Below are 24,754 nucleotides of genomic sequence, written 5' to 3'. Positions count from 1 at the left end.
TACTGTATGTGTCTCAGCCTTGTCTTACAGCGGGGAGCCTCACAAAACATGTCCTCTCCAGGGATCGCCTCTCTCTGGGGCCACATGAAGGTGAAGGGATGCTCCTCCAGCTACAAGGACTGTAAGGTCTGGCCAGCAGGCAGCCGGACCTGAGACTGGGACTAATGTTGAGTGTAATCAGTCATAATACTCATACATACGTACATGTACAGGATGGTGGATTGATAGCAGCACAATATGAAGAGACGCATGCTTCATAAACAGCAGGGCCTAGCGTAGCACGCTGGGGTTTTCCCTCTAATTGTGATGACAGTGTTCATACATCATTTTTCTTTTCCCAGCCAGTTGTATAGCCTGCTGACATGGAGGAGGTGCTGAAGAAGGGTATAGACTTGTGTGAGTGAAGCTCTGCATTGTTAAACAGAACTTCCAAAAGTCTGATTTGTTCAGAGTTAAAAAGGTTTATTAATTCAACCTCAATTTCAAGAATGCATTGAGAATTCCTACTGGCATACTGCATTATCGAATTGTCATATATCTGCCGTTATAAACGGCCGATGCCGATTAAATCCAGTTAGCTCATATCGGCCGATAAATCGGTCAGGCTCTAGTGGATAGCAAACGGAAGCAAAGACATAAAGTAACATTTCCAGCCGACAAGAGCAGCAGATCAGCTAGCCAGACTCACGTCTGTGTTGCCTGAGCGTCAGAGGAACGTGTAATGAGCTTTATTACCTGCTGTGATCAGCTGTTCCGCTTGTTTTGGTGAAGAGGAGACCGACTTCGACTCTGTGTAAAAACTTTCTGACTGATGAAAACTTAAAACAACAATTCAGGACCCAGTATAAACACACTACTGCAGCTGGCTGCTATTTTCGAGCGAAACATTTAATGCTAACGTAGCTACATCTCCGGCAGACATCGGTGAGACTTGTATGCTATTTGACTTTTGATTATGATTTATTGGTTTGCAACCAACGGTGGAAGAGAGACGAGCAGTCGTATAAAAACACCCGACATTCTCCAGTTAAAGCCAGTAGCCTCTACTCGCCTATTCAGAAATTCACTTAAAGGCAAGCCCCACCCCTCCAAATGAAGTCCCCAGAACTACATTTAGACCCTGGTCCCTCCGGTGGAAATGTAGTGAGTTCCTCCAAAGGTTCCTAGTTCTGGGTTATAGTTCCTTTGGTTGAAACGCAGCTATAGATAGCTGGCTAGCTCTACTAGCTCTCAGCATGACTACAGGCCATTGATTTATTCAAAGATTGTAACATTTACATTACATTTACATTTACTCATTTGGCAGACGCTTTTATCCAAAGCAAATTACATTCGAGGAACAACATAGAAAGCATCAAATACAGCACAAGAACTAAAACTGACAATACATACTAGTAAGAGCACTAATAATAGCCTACACTTGTAGCTACTGTGCATGTCGCCGCTTACTTTGCGACAACTTCCAGTCTGTTTTCCACCACCACTGTCTCTTTTGACTCCCTTGTTGCATTCAGTAACAGTCCCAGCTCGTTGTTGGTCCATGCAAAAAAAAATCTGGTGTGGTTCATCTGTATTTCTTTATTCTTTCGCCAAATATTCTGTAACTACAGAAAAGACAATCTGCTTCATGCTTACACCGGAACGCACATGCCCAGTGTACATCAATGGCCACTAGATGTGTGTTTTCAGTCGTTTTAATATAGACGCAGCTAAAACGCTGGTGTGGACGTAGATCGTATTGGTTTTAAAAATCCATTTTTAAACAAAAACGGAGTAGTGTGGATGGAGCCTAAGGCAGCACAATCGGCAACATGGTGCACACAAAAGATATGTCAATGAAGGAGAGGGGAAAAGCATAATACGACCTCTTTAAAGGTATCACAGTGTTGAGGCGACATGGTACTATATGCAGCATGTAATCTGAGAGAAGCTCTTGAAACACTGGAACATTTGGGTGGGTTAAGTCTATGTACAGGTCTCATGGATATATTAGAGCTGTGTCTCAATCCAGGTACCGCATCCTTCGAAGGCTGCATTTGAAGACCAAATACATCACAGTCGATGCGACTAGGCTGTCCCATTTCGAAGGCTTCTTCAAATGCAGCCTTCTTTTCCTCCGTTTGGAGGATCAAACAGCTGGATCCTTCACAGCCCCAGGTATCCCGAGATTCATTGTGCGCCGGTTGATTGTCCCAGCGTAAATAATGGCATCGGCTGTGGCTGTGGAGTTGAGCCCCCCGGATTTTACCTATAAATGTAAGTATTGGATTTCAACTCACTTCAAAAGCCAACTACACGAATGTAAAAATAACGAGGCATAAAAGCGCAATGAGTCGTCTAAAGAGTATTGTGGAATAAGTTAATGTGAGTTAAGTGATTAACTGGCCAACTAACGTTACCTGAGGTTATTGATGTGCAAACGTTGACGTTAAATATAACTCGGCTAGGCAAGTTACAACCTCAAAAATAAAGCCTTTAACGTCTTCACTTAAAATCAAAGCGGTTCAGAGTCAGACCTGCGTCTTACCGAGATGTCACAATATTATACATCACTTATACTTCATATTATGTACATAAAAGTACCACGAAACGTTGGACTAAGTTAACGTTAGACGGGTTGTGAACCCTGATTGGTTTTCAGACCGTTAACGTTAGTAACGGTTACAAAAACCTTGGGATATAGTACACGGTGAACTAGGTTATTTTGCGATTTATGCTGGTTACTATTTGGTGATGTGAAGCAAAAAACTTACTTGAACATGTCGTCTTGTTTTAGGGAGCAAGGAGAAAACTTCCCTGTTTATTAAATTGAGGGGCAAAATTTTCTGCCAACGTGGCTTGGAGGTAATTAATGTATCAATAGCTAAATAGTTAAATGAGCCCCCATCCTATACAAAGCCTTTAACAATAAGACAACTAGTAGATGGGGCAGCCCTTTGTTGTGTTTTTGTGTCTCTGTCCTGCCCTGTCACCTTTTCCAGTCTTCACAAAATTACCATTTCTGTTGTTTCTCTGTGATTAGGACAATTTTGGAGAAAATGGGCCTGTGGGGGAAGGTGACCTCCCTCCAAGCAAAAAAAGTGGGACAATTAAAGAAAAACAAAATCCAAAGTATGTATGCGTGATTTGAAATTTGTTTTTATTTTTGTATAAATCGTTCACTGTGTAGCATAAAGGGAACTACAAACTGCATTCATCTTACAACCCTGTTTTAATATAATACATAAATTTACCTTGTACGTTGTATTTTCATTTCATTCATTTTAGTCATGCACAATAAACACAGTTGCTGAAATTTGTTTTTCTGCTGTTGTTATTTACCATGAGTGATTTCCTGTCCCTTAGGATTGCAAGTGTCCAGGGTCCGGAGAGGATGTAGGGGGGAAGCCCACTGCTGCAACTTGGCCCTGGTTTGTCCTCATGGATGAGGTGTTGGGACTTAGGCATTCCACCACCCCACCTGTCGTAATTGCCTCTCTCCCTGAGGACACACCAGGGCCAAGTACTGCAGTGGGTGACCAGGAGGAGGAAGAGGAGGAGAGCCAGCCGAGAAAAAGGGACAGAGAGGATGAGCTGCTTCAGCTTCTCAAGGAAGACATGAGGTTGCAGAAAGAGGCAGAGGAGAGCAGAGAGGATGGACAGGCTGTTCTCTCTACTAGAGAGACTTGCTGAAAAATAATCCTTAAATAATTATATATATAATTAAAATCAATTAAATAAAATAAAATATTTGTTAAATAAATGATTTTATTTTCTGTGGTCTTTATAACTATTTACAACATTTATTCTGCTAAGCAGGGAGACCCTGGTGTCTTCTGTCAGCAGGACATCATCTGGTGTGGTCTCCAGAGTGTGTTGCAGGTGTGGATGCGTGTCTCTCTACTGTCCACCTCCAGTGCTTGCAGAAAGATGGCCTGGAACCTGGTCTTCATCATCCCAAAAGCACGCTTTATAATGAAGCGTACCCTGGAGTGATGGCTGTTGAACCGTTGGGCTCCCACACCTTGTATTGGCCTCTTGTAGGGAGTGATGAGGGGGAGTGGGTGTTGGAGGCACGGGTACCCTCTGTCTGCAAGGATGAAATGCCCTGGAGGAGGGTAGAGTGAGCTCCTGTACAGTGGGCTGTAGCGGAGCACTTTGGAGTCAATGAAGCGGCCACAGTCAGCCTGCAGGATGATGGATGAAAACAGTTTCCTGTTCCTGTAGCACTGACCATCAGGGCCGCTCGGTGGCTTGATGCGGACATCTTTCTATTCAACTTGCTTTAGCTGATCAATGACAAAGTGTCAATATTTTAATATTAAAGTAAAGGTTAGGTTTTCTTTAAATATAAAATTATGTTAAAGTGAAATGGCAATGTGGTTTACATCACTGTTAGCTTTAGGAAGCCTATAGTGCCTAAATACATATAAAATGTAACATTTTCTTAGTTACTTTCCCCCACTATTTACCTGGCCAGGGTCCTCTTTCAGCCTGAGATACATCATGCAGCGGCGCCGGCGGCGAAGAAGCTCTAGTTCCTCTATTGTCTATGAAGATTCTCAGTCATCCAGGTCATAGTTATCCAACAAAGGTTGAAGTCAAGGGCAACTGGACTTAGTTGAAGATACTGGAAGACGCTTCGTCCCTCATCCAAAGGACTTCTTCAGAAGAAGTTGCCCTTGACTTAAACCTTCGTTGGATAGTTCCTCTATTAAGAGGTAAAATATTAAAATTTAAATATTAGTCTCCATGCCGGTGGACCACAGCTGTGAAGGTTGCTAGGCGACAGGAGTTGATGACACAATAGACAGTCCTCAGTAGACCAGACGGTATGCCTTCGTATGCCACGTACTTTACAACACAGACGACTTGGGCAAGAGTTCAGTCAAAAGTGCTAGACAGACTAAAAAAATTTTAATTGGCTGATATTCATAAACCGACGTGGAATAAATATTGTCCATGGGTTACACGTCTTGCTGAAGAAAGTCACGCCGTATGGGAATGTGATTTTGCTGTTTTGTGTGGAAAATGTTGAAACACATTCTGCCCTTGGTGACACTAAAAGCCAAAGGAAAACTGGAATGCCAGAGAAACTGTCATCAACGCTTCACATGAATGGACAGACGAAATGGATTGTAAAAATGTGCAAGTTTGAGATACAGAAGTATGGCTGGGACTCATAAAAGATAGTTGGAATATATTGCCATAGTTGACTGTTGTATTGTTCACATGATACATTGTGCCATGCCTTTTGTAGCAGGAATCGTATGCTTGTACTGTACTTTGTTTTAAACTTTTGTTAAATAAAAATGTTTTCCAGCAAAAAAAAGTTATCAGATTAATATCTGATAATTTACCTGGGGACCATATAGTTAAAGTCTCATTCATATCAGTTGTGTTTGTGTGTGATTGTGCTTAATGATGTAGTCAACTGGGTATAAGTTTCTTAAAGCAATACATTACATAATTTGTGCACTTAATAGACTGTTGATTATGCTATTTAATAAATGCTAAAGAGTATTATGCAGGAGGCTGCAAAGTGGTGACGTTATACGCATGTCACTGTACAATGACTCAAACCAGTAAGGGCTCAGTGGGACTCAGTGGGAATTGTTGTTACAGAAGTTGACTAGTTGTTGATGTCATACAGGTAGAAACATAGAGGTCAACATGGTAAGAAACCTTTTATGAATGGTGCAATATTTAGTATTGCATATACATTTCTTTCTAAAGTGTCATTTGTAAAATGTAATTGGGTTATAATGGTTAGTTTGCTGTCCATGTAGAGTGACCTAGATTAATTAGGAAAGTTATTTATTACCAGTATTTGCAGTACAAGCAATATTTTGGAGGTTTCATGTGATGTGCATTAACAACTGTGGGACAAATTTATTTTTGTAATAGAAAGCTTCAAACTGTTTCATCATACTTGGATGACAATGACAATCCTGCACCTCTTGTAGTAGCGTCCATGTTTCCACAGTCCAACTTAAAAGCACATAATGAACACACCGAAATCGGGCCACAGTTATGTTTATAGGTAATAGTAGCGCTAGTTAACTGTTACGTCTGTAAAGTCTCCACAGCCCACAGAAACCGAGACTCACAGTGTTCCGGTGTTTCTGTATGCCTGCCTGCCCACCTCCAAGTAGGCCTACTGTTCAAAAACGATATATCTTTGTGGGGTTAATCAATTCTGATAAGTTATTCTGAGTATATATTTTATGAAATTTTTAGAGTCAGCAATATTTAGTAACACTTAGTAGAAGTTGCATTCCTTGAGATTCAGCAGTGATGAGAACCACATATTGATCAATGTGCACAGCAAAGTTTCTGAAAAGGACCTTGAGAGGTGGGCGCATAATTCGGCAGGACAGATTTTTCCTCAGCATATATGAATTTGACGTAACACCGGACATTCATCACAGTAAAAGTCACAAAAGATATAGATGTGTGTGGAAAGATATTAGTTTATCTGTCTGTTGGGGCAGGTTTTACAGGCATACCAAAGTTTGAATTAAATGTTTTGATCTAAGGATTACCATGATGGCTCACTGCATTTCAAGGACACCACTCACATTCACGTTGGATTAAGTGCCTCTGTAAATGTGTGTGTCCCTTAAAAAAAAGTATTTTGCAAAAGAACGTTTCTGTCATTTTGTTGGTGGGTGATAATGTTTTAAAACCGGTCATTTGCAGACATACACAACTTATAAATTATACATATTCTGTCATATCCATTTTTTTTTTGTATGGACCTGGTCTTTTGCCTTGTTATTACTCTCTATACTGTAGGTCTGCTTCTACACCATGACCTCCACAATTTCCCCATCTGGGATAATAAAGTTTACCTTGACCTGTGCGTCACCATACCAAATTTTTAACTCCCAAGTCTAATTTGCATCCAAAAACACCCCATCACTCATAACTTGGTGATTCACTCTTATTCAGAGGTTGTGGGATACTTTTCTAAAAAAAAAAAAAGAAAACAATTTCCCCTCCTGTCAAGAAACACCCATTGGTACAATCCAAAATGCCATGGCCTATATTATCCGAGACAGGAGAATATACCAACTACAATGATTTCTCTCAATGTGTTTTTTGCCTGCAGTGTTATCTGTAAGACAGGCAGCACTGCCTTCCAGGCTATTGTATATACTATACTTTTATACTGTTAAAAGGAATGATAAAAGTTCAGGAGTTCCATTTTCCTGATGTTTTACTGGCAACTTGTAGAGCAAAATATTCTAACTCATTTTGAGTGTAAAGAAGACATGCACACTCCTTCGCAAAATCCTAAAATTTAGCCAAAGGTAAGAAAATGTCAGACCCACAGGGAACAGTCACTCTTGTAGGCCCAGCAATTTAGGGCTGCAACAAACGGTTATTTTAATTATTTATTAATCTGTCAATCATTTCCATGATTAATTGATTAATTGTTTGGTCTACAAAATGTCAGAAATTTGTGAAAAACGTTGATCAGTGTTTCCCAAAGCCCGAGATGACGTGCTCATATGTCCTGCCTTTTCCAAAACCCAAATATATTCAGTTTACTGTCATAGAGGAGCAAGGAAACCAGAAAATATTCACACTTGAGAGGCTGGAATCAGAGAATTTGGATGTTTTTTCTTAGAAAAATGACTCAGAACGATTAATTGATTATCAAAATAGTTGGCGATTAATTTAATAGTTGACAGATAATCGACTTATCCTAGCTCTACAGCAGTTATAAGTACTCTCCCTCAGAGATCTGTTCATCTTCACCTGAAGAGCTGGATTCAGGGTTTAGCGGTCGTCGCCCTGCTCTGACGCTTCCTCTTCCTCGCTGTGTGCTTGAAGGGTATGAATGACCTGTTTTACACTAACATGCATTGTTATATTAGTAATTAATATATTATTATAATATAATAATGATGTTGTGGCACTACTGTATCCAAGTGTATTTCAGTAGCTACAACTGAAGATGGCAACCCCAGTAATCCGCGTCGTCAACCCCGATGCCCCAGCAAATCGCCAACAGGAGAAAAGGATGCTCTTCCCCAAACCTCCACGGGAGCTACTCAACCAGGCCACTGCCCTGGTCCACGCAGAGCAGCTCCTCCAAGCAGAGGGTATCCCCGCGCCGTCACGTCAGCTGTGCCTGGGAAAGCTAGTGGTGACATTTGGCCAGTATGAGAATGCACCATTCAGCTGGCTTATGGCAAATGATGTGGTGATGCTACATGAAGTAGTAAGCATATTATATTCAATCCCTTACATTACATGATTTAAAACATTGTAGGCTATGCATTTAAACACCATTTTGAAGGCATGCTTAAAAGAAATATTTTTTTTTTGCACACAACTATGGCTGTTATCAGTGTTTATTTTTAATCTTGGCAAAGTTTCTTTACTCATCATTACAATTGCAGTGATATTAATGAGAGTACTAAGTTAAGATGTGTTTCCTGTGTGCTTGACAAGCACAGATCAGAGGTGACAAACCCACATAGAAAGGGGGAGATGGTGAACCAGTGGGTGAAAGACTACCTCTCAGAATATGCTGAGAGCTTCCCACAAGTCTCCTGTCTCCTTGAGGCCAACATCGACAAGCGTGTCTACGGTCAGAGAGGGATTGAGGATCACACCTTTCAGGACATATGGGAAATTTACAGCCAGTTCCATGCCCAAAAAGAACGGCCAGAGCAATTCACTGATGAGCAGAGGGAGATAATACAGAAGGCAAACAGTTCTCTGTGGAGACCAAATCAGCCTGAGGCAGCTGTCCAGCCCACATCCACAACCAAGTGTCATGCCATGGAATCACCTCTGAGCGACTCCCCTGTACGTGATATCCACATTATATGCAAACAATGTAAATCAGAAGAAATGTTATGCTTAAATTGGTTTTATGTTCTTACATTCCTTGTGCACCAGATGTTTTGTATGTGTGCTGCAGGTGGAGCTAGAGGGTTGGGTCCATCTGTGGGAAAACCCCAACGGCATCCCATCTGCCGACATTTCCTGGCTCAAAGAGGACACAGAAAGAGGACTTTATACTTCCGTTGAAATCTACATGGACAACATTTGTCTGTTCAAGAGGCCACGGGCGATGAAATCAGACCGCATGTGGTTTTACCCACCAGAACCTCCCGGCTGTGTCAGGGGTGCTCTGCCAATTCCACAGCTCTTTTTTCGGAGCCGCGTCTTTGTGTGGCGCCCTGTCGGAGTGTGGAGGTACTCTCTGAAGTGTCCTCGAGGTGATGAGTGTGTGGGTAGAGGACTGAATGTGCACCTCTATGAGTCTGGCTACCACCACTTCAGTTATTACATTACAGTAGAATATTTATTACTATGTAAACATGCAGGAAAAGAGAGAGCACAGAAAGTCATATGCTGCTGTTGGCCTTCATTTTTACCAATATGTATTTTAGGTACGTCACATCTGTGATGTGTCCAGCTGGTACACGGTGCTCACTGAGGTCCTGTGCTGCGGACCATGTACAGAGGCAGCCAGGAGCGAAGAAGGTGGCGCAAGAGTTGTGCAGAGGGAAGCTCTCTTGGAGGAGGTGGAGCCTGAAATGTGTGTCTAAATGCAGAGACCATGCCTCCAGGCCCCACTGCAGTCATGAGGAGTGTAGTGTACAGGTCCTTACGTTGAAGGTACTCCTCAACGTGATTCCCCCGTATCTGCCGCCACACCTTGACCACAGTATTCCCTTCAGTTGGGTCCCTCAGAAGGCGCACAACATTCTTATCCACGCCACGTCTGTAAGTAGAATCATAAATATGTTGAGGTTGATTTGAGTTACTACTTTCAAAACTTTTAAATGCCCACATTGTGTTCAGTATATTACTCACTTGCTGGTGAGGATGGCTGGGAACTCAGCTTGATGAGCCTCACTAAGCTGAGATAAAATAGCGGGTTCTCTACTCTTTTGTTCAGGTTTTTCCTTTAATTTGTTCTCCATCTGTATTCATGTATGGATACCATTGTTCATGCTGTTGCAAAATTGCCCCTGAAGCGATATTAAAGCTTGACTCCACTCTACTCAGGTTGCCACTGTGCAGCACGGCCCTATCAGGTTTACTTGATAAGTGGCATTGCACGGTGGAACTCGGATGCCGTGTTTGGTGGTAAAGGACGGCACCACAGGACCTACTCAGCACCGCTGATTGACCGCCTCAACGCCCGCTGCCGGCAGCTGTTTAAAGAGACTGTGGAGGAGAATTTCCAGGCCCCTGAAGTTGTCCCTTCCAACGAGCTGCTCGGGTTGGAGTACCTGTTCAGCCAGAGCACAGCTGAATCTGGAACCTTCTCTCTTAGGGACAACGATGGACCTGGTCCAGAGGAGGAGGTGGTTCAGCCTGGGCAGCCCGATCCGGATCCAGAGGCAGACGAGGCGTACCTGAGTGACATGACGATGTTCTGGATGCCCTCCTGCACCACATTATGCTCAGCAGCGATGAAACCTCTACAGTTCACCCTCCAGCCTTAGTGAGTAACTGCGTGTCTGCTAGAATGAAATGCAATGCACTGGATGCTTGGCGGACAATATACACATTTGAACTTATAACATTTATGTGGCAATCTTTTAACAGGAGGATGCCTGCAGTCCAAACCCTCTTCCTGGCTTTCAAAAGCTGGAAATGTTCTGCTCTGTGCTGGTGGAGATTGGCCTGAGAGTGGACAAGGTGTCACTTACCACTGAGCAGAGGAACAAGGTCCTTGAAGTCTGGAATGCAATGGAGGAGCATGACAAGCAGCCGCAGCTGTCAGAACACAATGGGGCAAGACCCTCTACTGCCGCACAAAAAGGGAGGATCTTGTCGATGCTGCTGTGATACAGAGGGTAAAAGTAGCCATGCGCTACGCACCGGCACAACAGGCTCAGGACAACAGACTGATGTACACACTGATAAAGCTGCTGTGGCTTCGCTCACCTCAAGGGTCTTGCAGCGGTCCTGAGAAAAGCGCTATCTTGAGGGCGTATAGGCGAGTCCAGCACCGGATTACGGTGGAGGATCCAGTCCTGTGCAAAGCAGGCGTTCCTCTTCAAAGAATCACCATCAAGACTGTGCAGGACTTCATCCGTCGCCAAGAGAGGCTCCTCAAACTGCATGCCACAAAACAGCCGTCCACTCGCACAAAGATCGCCTCCATTTCATCTGCAGACCTACCTCCAGCACCACACCAGCCAGCAGTCCTTCCTCCACCACTCTACCTCCAGATAGGGTATTTACATGCACCCAGCACGGCAGGTACAAAGGTGTTAAAGGGAAGGACAGACATAAGCATGCCACTAACCCAGCCTCAACCACCACTGCCACCTGTGCTTCTGCCAGTGAGGGAAATTCCTGCCGCCTCTACCATCACCAGACCAGTGCCCTCCCTCTCTGCATCCACAGCAAGCCCTAGGATTGCTGGCCCTTCCACACGACCCATAAGGCCTGCCACCTCCGCACGACCCATAAGGCCTGCCACCTCCAAACTGTCACAGGTGCAAAAGCTCCCCGTCTGTACACTGTGTGGCCAACCAACCCAGGGACATAAAAAATACAAAAAAAAAGACTTTGTGCCCAATAAAAATGATGTCGACATCAAAAGGTCTGGACAAGAGAGTGTACGGTAGCTACGAACACTTCACCTTTGTTGTTGACCAGTTGGAGGAATGAGCAAATATTATGTTCTTATAAATCTGTTAATGAGGTACGGTTGCATTGTACAAATTGTAAATAGTTTTCATTTTTATTACATTTCACTTTTAATCATACTCAATGGTACATTTTCAGTCTAAACCGCTGTGGTGTTGTTTGCAATTGATCCAATAAGTCTAGAGGAAAGATTCTTTATTTGTAAATTATTGCATCTCATTGGACAAATTAATAGTCCTAATTTTCATGTATATATTGTAAATAGTCTTCATTTTCGAAAAATTTGATTTGTAATCTTGTTAATTGATAGCTTATCTACACTGTAGTGCTGTTTCTTTTTCTAAATGTTCTCCATTTTTATATATATATATATATATAAAAATAAAAATTTCAATGAAGTGGTCAGTGCTACAGTTACAGTGTGTTGTGGAATATCAATTAATGCAGCAATGGGGGTATATTTGTTTATCAACAAATAGGGACACAAATATAGAGTGCCAGATTACTTGCATGAATGATGTGCCTATAGTACAGTGGGGGACAGGCCAGACCATACTGAGATACATTGCTTTGCATCAAAACATAGATTTAAGTGCCAAACTGTGACAACACGTGATTAAACAAGTATTTAATACCTCATAAAATAATATCAGACTGTAAAATAACCATTCAGCAAGTTTGCTATGATATCAAGAATACTATTACTTTCTAGAATTGGAAAACTGCTGTTATGGAAATGAAAGGCTTGCTCCCTGGGGATAGGGAGTAGCATGTCCAAGGTAACTAACACCATTAACACCTCAGTCCTGCCCCTGACCTTTGCAGTTCTACACCTGTGTAGCTGTAGCTCATCATGGCTGATGAGCTGCTTGTAGGTTTAATGGTTTGGTTATTATGGACAGCCACCGGACAAAGTGAAAGGACAAGAAGAGGAGAGGAACAGTCTGAATTGGCTGCTTGGAAAAGACAGCTCAAAGATAATTCCTGCACCAATGTATACCAACATCTCAATATCGAGGTAACAGGTTCTACTGTGGAAGGTTGTGCACCTAGCCCTAAATTATTAAGTGGTACAGACTGACTCCTGGAGACAGAAGTCAGTGTGGTTCCAAAGTTACTAAGTAAAAATGCATTTTAACCTTTAGGGACTGACTGGTACCAGGTGCATCAGCTAGTTTCATTTGTTCACAAGCTGATATGATCCTTTTCCCAAGAGGCTTATAAATAAATGTTGTGTTAACAGTGTTATTTGCATATTGTATAAAAAGATTGCAGGTCCTGTGATTTGTGTAATGACTTGTATGATTTTCAGACAATATAGTGCCAGTGTTGAAAAGATTCACTGTAAAGCATTTACCAGGATGAGAGTCTTTGAAGCAGCATCCCAGGGAGATGCAACTAAATGGCCTGCTTGACGTGATAAGCGCCCAGAATTCACAGGCAAGTAGGAGGGAAGCTGTTTGTGTGACAATGTGCTGATGGTACTTATGTGTACATTTTGTTTTTTGCACGTTAATTTGAGACGGTACAGCCAAGAGAGAAATTATTTGTGCTAAAATACAACTGTATTGTGCAACTCTCACTGCATGAAATTTTGTCCATGAATTAAATTTTGTTATAGGGTGTGAATGTGTTCTGCAGCAAATTCACTGCAAAAATCTTAGCGTATGAGTTTCTCTATTTGTGACTTGTAGAATAGGATTTCTGCACATGCAGTGAAGAATTTTAAAAGGTGTAACTGTTATTTGTGCAGGAGGAAAAACTAAGTGTTTGAAATTCCTAAAGTATTTTTCTCTGAGACTTCAAATTTACTGATACACGTGTGACTATGTTCTACAACTACAAATTTTACTCTCACATTTTGCTTTAATACCTTCATAGAATCCCAAAGAAAGTAAAAACATCTGGAACCTGGCGGGGGGAAGCTTTTAAAGTCTTTAAACTTGCTTTCAGTACATAAAACCTAATGTTCACAGGATTAGGTTGATCTCACAAATCCAGGATAATTCTTAAGGTTGTCTGTAAATGCTGCTGAATATCATTAAGGTTGCAGTCGCCAGAATGAAGCTAATCCACCTCAGAAAACAGAATGAATATCTCACAAGAGTTATAGAGTTCATCACTAAATGGGTCTGGTAGTTGTGGAAACTAAAACTGTTTAACTTTGTACAAACATGTCTGGGAAAATATTCCCTGTGGGCCTACTGTCATTACCTAATTGGGGTAAAACAGAACCTTAAATCCTTTAACATATCAATTCATTAAGATAGTCATGTCAAGCATTTCTGGTGTTGATCAAAGAGTGTTCCTTGACTTCAGGGTGGAGGAAGTGAATTGGAGATGATGGTCAGATCTTGTGGTTGTCCGGGAGGAAGACCTTTGGGGATGGCGGGATGAAGCCACAGCCTCACGGTACAGCAACACACCACACCACACGCATGACATGCGGTTTCTTACTGCAAAGATGCCATTTAGTCTTTCAGGAAATCTGTGGAATTTGTGCCAGATGTCTGCAACCACAGCTTTTCAGAATTAAAAACCACATTTTGAAATGTTTAAAATGTCAACAAAAAAAAAACCTCTGCTGTGCCTATTACATGTGTACTATTAACTATAGATTATTAGTGCCAGAGTGTACCCATTATTTGTAAACAGGCCATGTCTGTGGAATGTGTTATGATTAAGTAGTTGAATTCGAAATTTTTATTTATTTATATTTATTTATATATATATATATATATATATAAAAAATCTCAAACATTTGCTCTGATATAAACTGATCATCTTCGCCATCTTTACATATACATAACAGTCACTCAAAAGCCTTGTGTTTGCAAACTTTATTTTGGTTAGGGGGAATGTTTGTGCAAGACATTTTATTCCTGAAGGTTAGGCAAAACTGGAATATCACATTTTCACAAAGTAGAGAAAGTAAGCCCCCCTCCACCACCGTTCACAACATGATAGAGCTTTGATAATCAAAGACAATCATAGGAATTGGAGTAAAAATAAATCTAGAGAGAGTTGTTACATACCTGTACCCCGTTAAATATTGCCATCTGAGTCAACTAACATGAGCTACAATGTGCTTAAGTAGATTATATTCTCACAGTGCATACTGACATGTACTGTTTCTTAATACTACTATTGTGAGACACAACATATGTTTTGGTTAGAACATCAAAACTGGGGCGAACTGTGCAGACAGGAACCACTCCCTCTAGATTTTTTCATCTCTGTTCACATCTTTACACTTTTACTTCACAAGATTTTCTTTAACCATCCAAATGAGGGCAGCAGCTCTCCTTTATGTCGCCGGGTTGTTGCTTATTACTGTTAGAACACAAGTTCCCAATACAAGCTTGCCAAGGCGTTTGACCGGGGTGGTTACAGAGAGGGACGCTTGGTCACTTTGGTCAGTGAGTCAGCAGCAAACAGTTCACACATCCCGACAGTGTCTAGGAATCGTGGCACACTTCAGGACTTCAGTCCATGACACAGTATCAGTAGTTACACTAAGTAGCTTGGTCCCCCATCAGAGATTAACTTCGTGCACCTTGTCAGCGTGCACACCTGTGTGCAAGTACCCAAGCTTAACATACACACACACACACTCAAGCACCCATTCACACATTTCTCCATACTAAGCCCAGTAGAGGCACTTCATATGAAACTGTAGAACCTGACTATGTCGGGCTGTAATGAGGCAGTTCAAAATAAACTGGGCAGACTTGTCAAACTGTTTAGTGTTAATTTAAAGTTAGGAAATCCAAACGGGTCTGGAAGGTGTCTGTCTTTAGGCCGCTATGTGTCAGACTCCTGAAAATCACTCTGCCACTTTGTATACTTGTTAATTATTATACATTTAGAATAATCTCCAAATATGGCCGGTAGAATAGACCTTACCAAATTTACCAGCACTTGAGTGTTGCGCCCATCCTTAAATAGGAACTTACTTTCACTGATACAGCCCAAACATCATTACTATTCATACACACGCACACGAATCATACTAGTGTGTGTTAAGATTAAAGTCAATAGCAGCTTTAAGGGGCAGGCACATCAAAAATGAGAGCCATGAAAAAAAAAAGAAAACTGCCATCAAGTATGAAGACCAAAATCCAGAAAAGCTACGGCTTGCGTCTCCGCTGTCTTTCTCTGAACGTATCATCTCGCCATTCTTTCTCCCTTTTGACCTGTCCTGTATTCTGAGAACGATTCAAAGAAGAAATGTTCAGCGCTGTGAAAGACGTCAGATTAAAGCATGGATACAAACCCCTTACTTGCCTCTGAGTTCAGGCAATTCATTTTACACTGTCTGCGTCAATGTGTCATCTATGGCACCTAATGTGAAAAGACCTATGGCTTCAGGATGCAGTGGTCCAAAAAAAAAAAAAATAAATTAACAAACTATATAAAGGATATTAAGTATAACAACTAAAACAGAGTTCAAATACTTTAACAGCTACAGCCCTGTTCTACATACCTATTCATTTGCTAAATACTATTCATATTTTACTCTTAAAATCATCTTAATTCCTTGATAGATAGGCAACATTTGAGACAGTAGGATAGGTGATTTATCAACAGGTATGAGTAGCATTATTACCTTTTCAATATTTCAATTTAAAGTCAATATCACCCATTCCCTGTGCCTATACATATTAACACTGCCCAATGATCTGACAGTACACAGTTTTAACAGATTTCAAATAAACCAGAGAAAATAATGAAGCCATACTTATTCCTGGCAAAGAAAGACAGTTAAGGTAAGTATTACGTAGAGGATAACTACTGTGACATTTAAGGCTTTTTCCAAAGGGCGTGAGGCTAGCAGGGCAATATATGACCAGATAACATCAACCCGAAAAAGGACGAGGAGGAGGAAATGGGTCCAGAGTTTCATGCTAGACACATCTAGCAAAACATAACCTGCATTAAATGTTCTTAACTTTTTTTCCTTTATAGGTAGCAGAAATACAACACAGGGTAAGGCCAGTGATTAGTAGATAACAGCCCACCACAAGCCACACAGATTATGTCCACACCACATCAGTTGACTTGCATTACAGTAGTAAAGTGGTGAGAAAACGTGTTGGAGGGAAATCTTCCCAGCTATTTAAAGTACTTGCACGCTTGCAAGTGATCAATTTGCTTTTCACATGACGACATACATAGGCCATTTTAATGGGATGCCATTCTGTTTCACATTAGATATAGACAAATGGGGGCTAATGGAGTTTCTGCTCCTTTTGCCAAATGTTAAGCACAACATTTAACAAAGGAATTTCTACAGTTCAAGTAGGACCATCTACAGAAATACAACAAAAACTGTTATAAAAGAATAACTTCAAAAGCAATTCTCGAAATATCACAACCAAGAGGGCACTTTCCAAATGTAAGAAAAACTACATGAATCTCAGAAATGGAGAATTTTACTGTTTTGCCAGTGCTGGCTTTATCTTATTTTTAACTCAAATTCCGCTTAACAGTAAAAGATAGCCGTTTTTGCGCACTGTGATCATACCATGCAAAAACGACAGACCCTTCGCAGTGCAGTTCAGAAGCCATGTTGTTTTCCTGATAGAGGACGTGTGGTTCTCACTTAGGCCTGTTAATAAGTGTACACCCCTCAACTCCTGGGACAAAAACCTTATCAAACAGTCTTATTAATTGCATATACATGTAACCTTATTTAAATGGATCACAAAGAGGATAAATAATTGCAAATTAAACATTATACAAGGACATCCTAAATCTTGCCTTTGGGCAGTTGTAAGGCCACAAATGCTGAAAAGAGTTGAGTTGTTCCATGTCAACCAAGGAAAAGCACTGTGACAATCATATGACAAGCATATTCTCAGCTGCAAATTAATATTTTAAACACCATATATACATGAACAAAGAGCAGCACACCCATGCCAGTGATGAAAAGAGGAATTCTACTCAACAGTGGACAACAAATTTAAAAACCCTTCATCTGCAACAAAGGTACGACATGGCTTAAGACCTGAGGAATACTTTGAAACGTCACAACCTGGTGGGTCTACAAATCAAGCTCTGAAGCAATAAAATGTAATTGATCACTTGCAAGATCTTAAAGAATAAAACCACAGAAGCTGAGGAAAAACTCAAACACACCGGGGGTGGGGTGGGGGGTGGGGGGTCAGCACACGCTTTAACGGTAGCCTGGGTGATGAGTGTGGACACCTCCGCCATTGTTGGGGTCCTGAACTTGGCCCATGGCTGACCTGTGCATCTTCTCCATCACACCCATATTCTGCTCCTGAAAGTTGGGCATCTGGAAGTCCCCTCCTAAGAAATCCACATTCTGCATCAACTTCGACTGACCAGCAGGACCCTCTTTCCCTGGTCTGTACTTTGCCCCTGGGATGCGGTCTGTGGAGGCAGCAGCCTGCCCCCCCTGGAAAGCCACTGGGTGGTCCTGAGGGCCGGTTCCATTACCTGCTGTGGCTGGGATGTTTCCCCACGGTGGCTGCATGTAGTGGCCATTAATGTAAGGCATAGAACCTACTGGGCAGTTAACAGGGGAGGAGGGTCGTGGTTTTTCAGCAGGGTGTTTCAGAGCAAACGACTGTGCAGTGTTGGGTAGCTTGTGTGAATAGCTGAGGTTTCGAGATGGGAAAGCACACTCAGCTGGAGGCTCCATTCTTGGGTTCTTGCAGGGATGGGCCCCTTCAGGGACCTGCTGCATGTGGGCCAGTTGATGTTCAGCCCAGGAGCGCTGCTGCTGCAGCTGCTGCAGTTGTTGTAAATGCTGCTGCTGCTGTAGCTGTTGTTTCTGCTGATGTAAATGGTGCTGAAGTTGCTGCTGCTGTTGCTGCAGTTGTACCTTCTCTGGGTCTGTGTGAAAGGCAGGTATACTATTAGTAGCCATTATATTGGGCTGTGACTGGAGAGCAGCACTGGGAGTCTGAGCTGTAGATTTGTCTAAGGGTCCCACCATGAGGCAGCTGGACACAGAGCCCAGACCCGGGTGGTGAGAGGACACCCTTGAGCTGGCGTTGATCAGCAGGTTGCGGCTGATGGGGCTGGGGTTTGCAATCTGACCCTCACAGACTGAGGTGGTGCCCATGCCAGCCCGTGCCTGGCACAACTGGTTTATTTGGTGCACAATGCTGCTCAGGTCCCCAGTCCGGTTCTGGTGCAGGCTGGCTGCCATTGACAGTGGGATGGTGGAGGTAGATACAGTTACATTTGGTGGGGCATCTGCATCAGGGAGCTTCCTGGGCCCGTATGCCCCTGGAGGGGGCTGCTGGAGGCTATTCGGCACGGTAGAAGGTCCTGCACCCACAGCCTGGGGAAGGGGCTGTGAGGCAACTAGCCCATGGGTGTGCTGCAGGCTCGGAAGCTGAGCTGCATCGGACATGTGGCGCAGATCCTGAGTCACTCCTTGTTGTGTAAGTAAAGCTTGCGGAGGAGCCGTCTGATGCTTTAATGTCTGCATGTGAGACAGGTGCTGCTGTGGTACGACTGGTGGACAAGACTGGCTCGGTTGTTGCTGCAGGGCCTGGGGGTGAGGCACACTCTGCTGCCTCTGTATGCCTTGTGGGTGAGCCAACCTTTGCTGCTGTGAGGTCTGAACTTGGGACAAGCTCTGCTGCCGTTGCAGAGCTTGTGTATGAGCCATGTTCCTTTGCTGCAAAGCCTGTGGGTGAGGCATAGTTTGAGGCTGCTGTAAAGTCATTGGGTGAGTCATGCTTTGCTGTTGTTGTAGCGCCTGTGGGTGAACCATGCCCTGCTTCTGTGCAGCCTGGGCCACAGGCTGAGACGGGCCCTGTAGGTGAGGAGCCGGTTGAGGAAGATTTAAAGTGCTTTGAGTGGCATACGGCCCACTGTGAGGGTTCATGGCGGCCTTCTGAAGCTGTCGGGCGCGGCTACCGTCTAACTCTTTGATGACGCCTTTGGCAGGCGCACGGAGGACAGCCAGCAGGCCCCTACTGGAGCTGACCTGAGAGGGATAGGGACTGTGGCGCTGGCTGGACGAGGATGTGTCAAGCCCGTTGACTGTGCGGCGTATGTGCTTCCTTTGAGGTACTTTGACACTGTTGGGGAAGATCTGGATGGTCAGAGGGTTGTTGGCGACTTTCTTAGCATAGGCATCCAACTCTGCTGGGGTTGGATAGCTGGCAGATCTCATCTTCTGTGTAGTTTCCCCTGCAATGTGTATAAGGTCAGACAACCAGAAATGCACTGCCTAGGATTTGATGACACATCACTAAATACTGAAATGTACTGCAACACTACACTGGATGACAATAAGCAATGTTGAAATAAAATGTACTGCATGAGCGCCATTGTAGCTTTATCTGCTACAGCTCTCTATAACATATAATGCAGCCATTGAAGCTAGCTTGCCATTTTTCGGGCAACAAAAACTCACTTTGCCTCCATTAAATGCATTGTCTTCTTAATAGTGTGCTGGAGTGAAAAGCTGGCACAACAGTCACTTCTTTTAGCGGCAAATAAAGTGTTCAACTGTTCAGCTCCCACTATAAAAACCAGAATCATTCAGCCATAATTTCACCTATTTACCTTGCGGGTAGAGTGTGTTTATCACATTTCATGCTGTCTACACTTAACTGAGAATTTCCTTGATTCAAATTATGGATAAATAATGTTGCAAACCTCACGCTGTGTATACAATTCCAAGATCAACACATTGTCTGATCACTAATGCTGACGATAGTAATTTCAAAAGGAAATACAACCATGACACGGTGGAACGAAGCACTTACATTTCTGAAGTCCAGTGTTCATCTGCGTGCGGGAGAGAAGTCTGATGGTAGGGTCACCTGATGCCGGCAGACAGGCCAGCATGTCACTATTCCACTAATGCAGCATGGGACACCTTCTCCTCACCATACTGGGGGAGAAACAGGCACAAGTCAGCTGCTGACAGTCACTTACGGTGGTGTGAAATGACTTTGCTGTTGCCAATTTTCACACCCAGTACAGACTGACCTTTTGCAAATGGCAACTTGTAATAAACTGACATCATGGCTCTGTAAAAGCTCGCTGCATACACCCTGCAGCTAGCTAAGAGCTGAGATGGAAAAATGGTTTCTTTTTTTTCCTTGAACAAAACGGCACACAGCATGATGGCAGGCTGCAAGCCAAACAGACGGTTTCTTGATACAGTCAAAACAAAAGTACAATTTCCAATGCGGAAGATGTTTCAGTAGGTTATATTATGAAAAGCTCGATACCCAAATCAAAAGCGAAGCAGTGGTCACGAATCTGGGGTAGGCAACGTTGGGAGAAACTAGCAAGAGACTATTAAAAGAATCCAGGTAGTTAGGTAGACAGGCAGGTAGGCCAGACAGTCATTTTATTCAGCCCATGCTTATTACAGCAATGCAACACCCACAGATAGCAGATTTTTCGGAGCATTTAATTTATTGATTGCCTTCGGGCTATAAAGAGAATTTCAACAAAAAATGCTTCTGAAATAAAATGCCTGCCCGAGCTTTAATGTAGAAAAGCCAGTGGTCTTGTTGAACAAAGAAGTGCCGTATGTGTCCGAGACAGCACTTTAACTCACAAATAAGTTTAGTCCAAAAGCCTTTTAGAAGTTAAAAAGATTGCACCATCATTAGAAGTCACCTTTAGGTATTTCAACAGTGATTGTTAACTAGTGATGAATCATACCAGTCGATGCAGAATCTGCAAGATGACGCCTCAAACCTTAAGTAAACCCAATTACTTTTCATACTTGCATTAGGTGCCCCTGTCTATGCTGAAATTTTTATAAATGCCAAAAACATTTAATAAATGGAGAGGTTAACATTTTTCAAGTTTCAAAATGATACTCATGTTTCCATATGTGGGAATTAATAACAGTTTTTGTTTCATTCTTCCTGTGCTTCCAGTGGAAGAGACAGGGGACAAAATCCATAACAGGGTCTGCAACTAACAAATCGGCCAGTTATTTTCACAAGAAATTGATTAATCGTCAATCAAATGTCAGAAAACAGTGCCATTTACAATCTCCTTAACCTCAAGGTGACGTTATCAAAAGTCTTGTTTTGTCCTAATAACACTCCAAAACCCAAAGATAATCAATTTATTATCACAAAAGCCGCTTATCATATCGCAGAAGCTAGAACGAGGGGGTGTTTGGTATTTTTGCTTGAAAAATTACTGACCCGATTGATCGATCATCAAAATAAATGTTCTAGTGAATTAACCAGCTCAAACAATTGGTTAGGCTTAAATGAGAGGAATTAACACAAAAGAGCAGCGCTGACAGCGAGGACATAGGGCAATTTTAAGCAATAATCCATGTCTCCATTAGCCAATACCAGCGTGTCAGATTAATGGAAAATTAAAATAATCAATGGCTGCAGCCAATGCAGACCCTAATGTAGATTTTGCTCCACATCTCTTTCATGGGAAGAACATTAGGCGAGGAATCTCTCGTTTCCTTTTGGGTTAGTCACACATCATTTTGCAGACTCATCACAGATTTGCAGACAGTTCATGATTCATCACTTGTTCACTTCCACTGACTTGTTACAGCGGCACAATGATAGAATCCCTTGGGGGGGGGGGGGAAAGGTTTTAGATTAAATGAATTCCTGAGATAAATGTCTTGGATTTTCTACTTGATCTAAATGGATTTGGCTACAAAACTAATGCTTTTTTGCGGACTTGGGTCAACCCTTTCCGTCCTCTGTATCCCTCAGGATGACGCAGTGGAGTGACTGTTGGGAAATGAGGATCTTCATTAACACAGACTGGATTATGTGACCTTTTCTGCTAGAGCTGCAATGATTAGTGGATTAATCAATTAGCTGTCAACTATTAAATGAATCAGCAACTATTTTGATAACCGATTACTTGTTCTGAGTAATTTTTAATAAAAATGTGCAAATGCTCTGATTTCTTTTCCTCCTCTGTGACAGTAAACTGAACATATTTGGGCTGTGGACCAAACAGGACATTTGAGGACGTCACGTTTAAACCATTTTCTGACATGTTACAGACTAAACAACTAATCGATTAATCGTGAAAATGCTCGACAGATTAATGGATAATGAAACTAACGTTTAGTTGCAACCCTATTTTCTACAAGCACGGGTCACACTTACCGTGCTGGGCTGTGGCATCCTCCTCAGCTAACGCCTACGTTAACCTTTGTCAGATTATACGCCGAGTTACATATTTAATCACTTTATAGTGGGTTAAATTAAAATTACAGACCGCTAGGTAACGTTAGCCATCTGTCTAGCAATGCAGCCTTAATCTGATGTAAATTTAATACAGATTACTACCGATCTAATAATGTAGCTGGATTATCTCAGCATGCAAACGAAAACTGGACTCACTGCAGGGCCACGGTATCTCCCTTTTAGTGAAAGTATAAAAAGGTGGATTTACATCTTTCAGTAGTTTCCCTCGAGTCAAGCACCACAACAAATAAGGATCTTCTTTGTGCTTATTGTGACGAGGCCAGCTGGTTAGCAAACTTTAGCTTTTCATTGACGAGAAACACCGACGCGAGCCGAGTTAAAGAGGGCAATACTTACTCCTCACGAATCTACGAGTAAGGAAACTTCATTTTGTGGAGATATACCGTTGATATTGGTTTTAAAGAATGACCATCCCCGGTGTGTTGGTTGTCCGTGCTCCTGTCCGGCTACGGCAGCAACATTTATCGAGCATGCGCAAAGAGAAAAGGACCCTGGTTCTGCGTTTAGGTGTCAATTGCAAACGCCAGGGCTTAAGAAGCGGATTAAGATTTTACAAAGATATATAACGTTATCCTTGCAATGAATTCATTATTAAGTTTAGACCTGATGTCTCCCCCTTTATGTTCTTTTCATAAATCATATATCAATAACATCTTGTTCTAAAAGTGTCGTCTTATTTGTGAATGTTGAATCTATGAACTGTAATATTTTTGGATTTGGTTAAATTATGTCTTCTGCGTAAATATCATATTCATAAAGCAAAATGCATTCAGTTTCTTCCAAACAGACAATTATTTTACATTGACCTTTTAAAAACCTATATTTTCATATTGGCAGTTTAAAAAAAACATAGCTTTAAAGAAATCCAACATTTTGAAACATGTTATAGACAGAATTTAACTATTTATTTGTTTATTTATGTTTGTTTTCTCATTTGTATATTTCCATATAGCCTGTGCTCCCCATAGACTGTAGGTACTCCCTGTAATCTTGTCTGTTAATATACTACTGTATTAATAAAGTCTTGGGAGAAATAAACCTGTACTAAAGCCATGACTAAAGTTAAAGGGCGTGGACAATGGTGGGTTTTTTCCAAGTTAAAACGATTCTCATATTCCCATATGTAAATTTGGGAATAAATGTTTTTGCTTCATTCTTCTTCCTGTGCTTTCAAGGATAACATCCATAATGGGGTCTGTAACTAACAATTAAATCCATCAATTATTTTCACAGTTAATTAATAAATGGTCAATAAAATGTGCCATTTATAATCTCCTTAAGCTCAAGATGACTTATATAAAGTCTTGGTTTGTACAAACGATTGTCCAAAACCCCAAAGTTAATAAATTTACTATCACATAAGCAGCATATCATCACAACTGGGACCAAGTGACAGATTAGCACAACAAAATACTCAATTACACGTAAAAAGCATTCTGCATTCAAATTTTTTACTACTTACGAGTAGTAAGAAGTAGTAATTGAGTAAATAGTCAAAATAATTTCACCACCTGGTACAGGTTTGATTTCAGAAGTGTAGGGGACACAATAAGGTTCTTCCACCAGACAACACTAAGTGAATGCAACTATTTACATACATATTATAATGAAACTGGTCTTTACGACTTCCCTAAATTTAAAATCAATTATATAATGGCTTAAATAATTGATAGGAAACTGACACCACCAAGACCCACAAAAATATAAACGAAACTTGCAAAGAGATTGACTATTGACTTAACATCTTCGAGTGGCCTTTTATTGTGGCCAGCCTGAGGCATACCTGTGCAATCCCCATGCTGTCTGATCAGCATCTTGATATGCCACACCTGTGAGGTGGATGGATTATCTCAGCAAAGGAGAAGTGCTCACTAACACAGATTTTGACAGATTTGTGAACAATATTTGAAAGAAATAGGCCT

At 41.9% G+C, this 24,754-nt stretch overlaps 2 protein-coding genes across 6 annotated transcripts; one reads left to right on the top strand and one right to left on the bottom strand.

Annotated features, from left to right (window-relative positions):
* The first annotated feature begins 7,706 nt into the window (after positions 1 to 7,706).
* Positions 7,707 to 11,936, top strand: LOC123986169. 3 transcript variants are annotated; one of them, XR_006828804.1, is made up of 7 exons: positions 7,707 to 7,822; positions 7,921 to 8,212; positions 8,451 to 8,805; positions 8,921 to 9,221; positions 9,396 to 9,732; positions 10,018 to 10,459; positions 10,564 to 11,936. XR_006828804.1 is itself a non-coding variant. In XM_046074290.1 (2 exons), exon 2 carries the CDS (start codon positions 10,827 to 10,829, stop codon positions 11,592 to 11,594), a length of 768 nt encoding a protein of 255 aa, XP_045930246.1. In that variant the 5' UTR covers positions 9,933 to 10,459; positions 10,564 to 10,826; the 3' UTR covers positions 11,595 to 11,936. The 3 variants fall into 3 exon arrangements, 1 of the variants encoding a protein (XP_045930246.1); XR_006828803.1 differs by having other exon boundaries at positions 8,899 to 9,221; XM_046074290.1 differs by lacking the exons at positions 7,707 to 7,822; positions 7,921 to 8,212; positions 8,451 to 8,805; positions 8,921 to 9,221; positions 9,396 to 9,732 and having other exon boundaries at positions 9,933 to 10,459.
* Positions 11,937 to 14,441: 2,505 nt separating this feature from the next.
* LOC123986226 (protein FAM222B-like) lies at positions 14,442 to 23,340 on the bottom strand. 3 transcript variants are annotated; one of them, XM_046074368.1, is made up of 4 exons: positions 23,169 to 23,316; positions 20,376 to 20,503; positions 17,758 to 19,794; positions 14,442 to 15,824 (listed from the first exon to the last, which is right to left on the bottom strand). In XM_046074368.1, exons 2-3 carry the CDS (start codon positions 20,455 to 20,457, stop codon positions 17,795 to 17,797), a joined length of 2,082 nt encoding a protein of 693 aa, XP_045930324.1. In that variant the 5' UTR covers positions 20,458 to 20,503; positions 23,169 to 23,316; the 3' UTR covers positions 14,442 to 15,824; positions 17,758 to 17,794. The 3 variants fall into 3 exon arrangements, with proteins under 3 accessions (XP_045930324.1, XP_045930325.1, XP_045930323.1); XM_046074369.1 differs by having other exon boundaries at positions 14,442 to 19,794; positions 23,216 to 23,340; XM_046074367.1 differs by having other exon boundaries at positions 14,442 to 19,794.
* Positions 23,341 to 24,754: the final 1,414 nt, after the last annotated feature.

Source organism: Micropterus dolomieu, linkage group LG17 (genome assembly GCF_021292245.1).
Source record: "Micropterus dolomieu isolate WLL.071019.BEF.003 ecotype Adirondacks linkage group LG17, ASM2129224v1, whole genome shotgun sequence".
Taxonomy (NCBI): Eukaryota; Metazoa; Chordata; class Actinopteri; order Centrarchiformes; family Centrarchidae; genus Micropterus; species Micropterus dolomieu.
Note: the sequence above shows the minus strand (reverse complement) of the source record. Positions and strands in the feature narration are given on the sequence as shown.

What these genes read in the sequence shown, in the direction of transcription:
- LOC123986226 (XM_046074369.1), bottom strand. Translation starts at nt 20,457, where the DNA reads ATGCTGGCCTGTCTGCCGGCATCAGGTGACCCTACCATCAGACTTCTC. An exon ending in GAACACTGGACTTCAGAAAT is followed by an intron (nt 19,795 to 20,375) that starts GTAAGTGCTTCG and finishes TACACATTGCAG; the next exon opens with GGGAAACTACACAGAAGATG.
- LOC123986169 (XM_046074290.1), top strand. Translation starts at nt 10,827, where the DNA reads ATGCGCTACGCACCGGCACAACAGGCTCAGGACAACAGACTGATGTAC.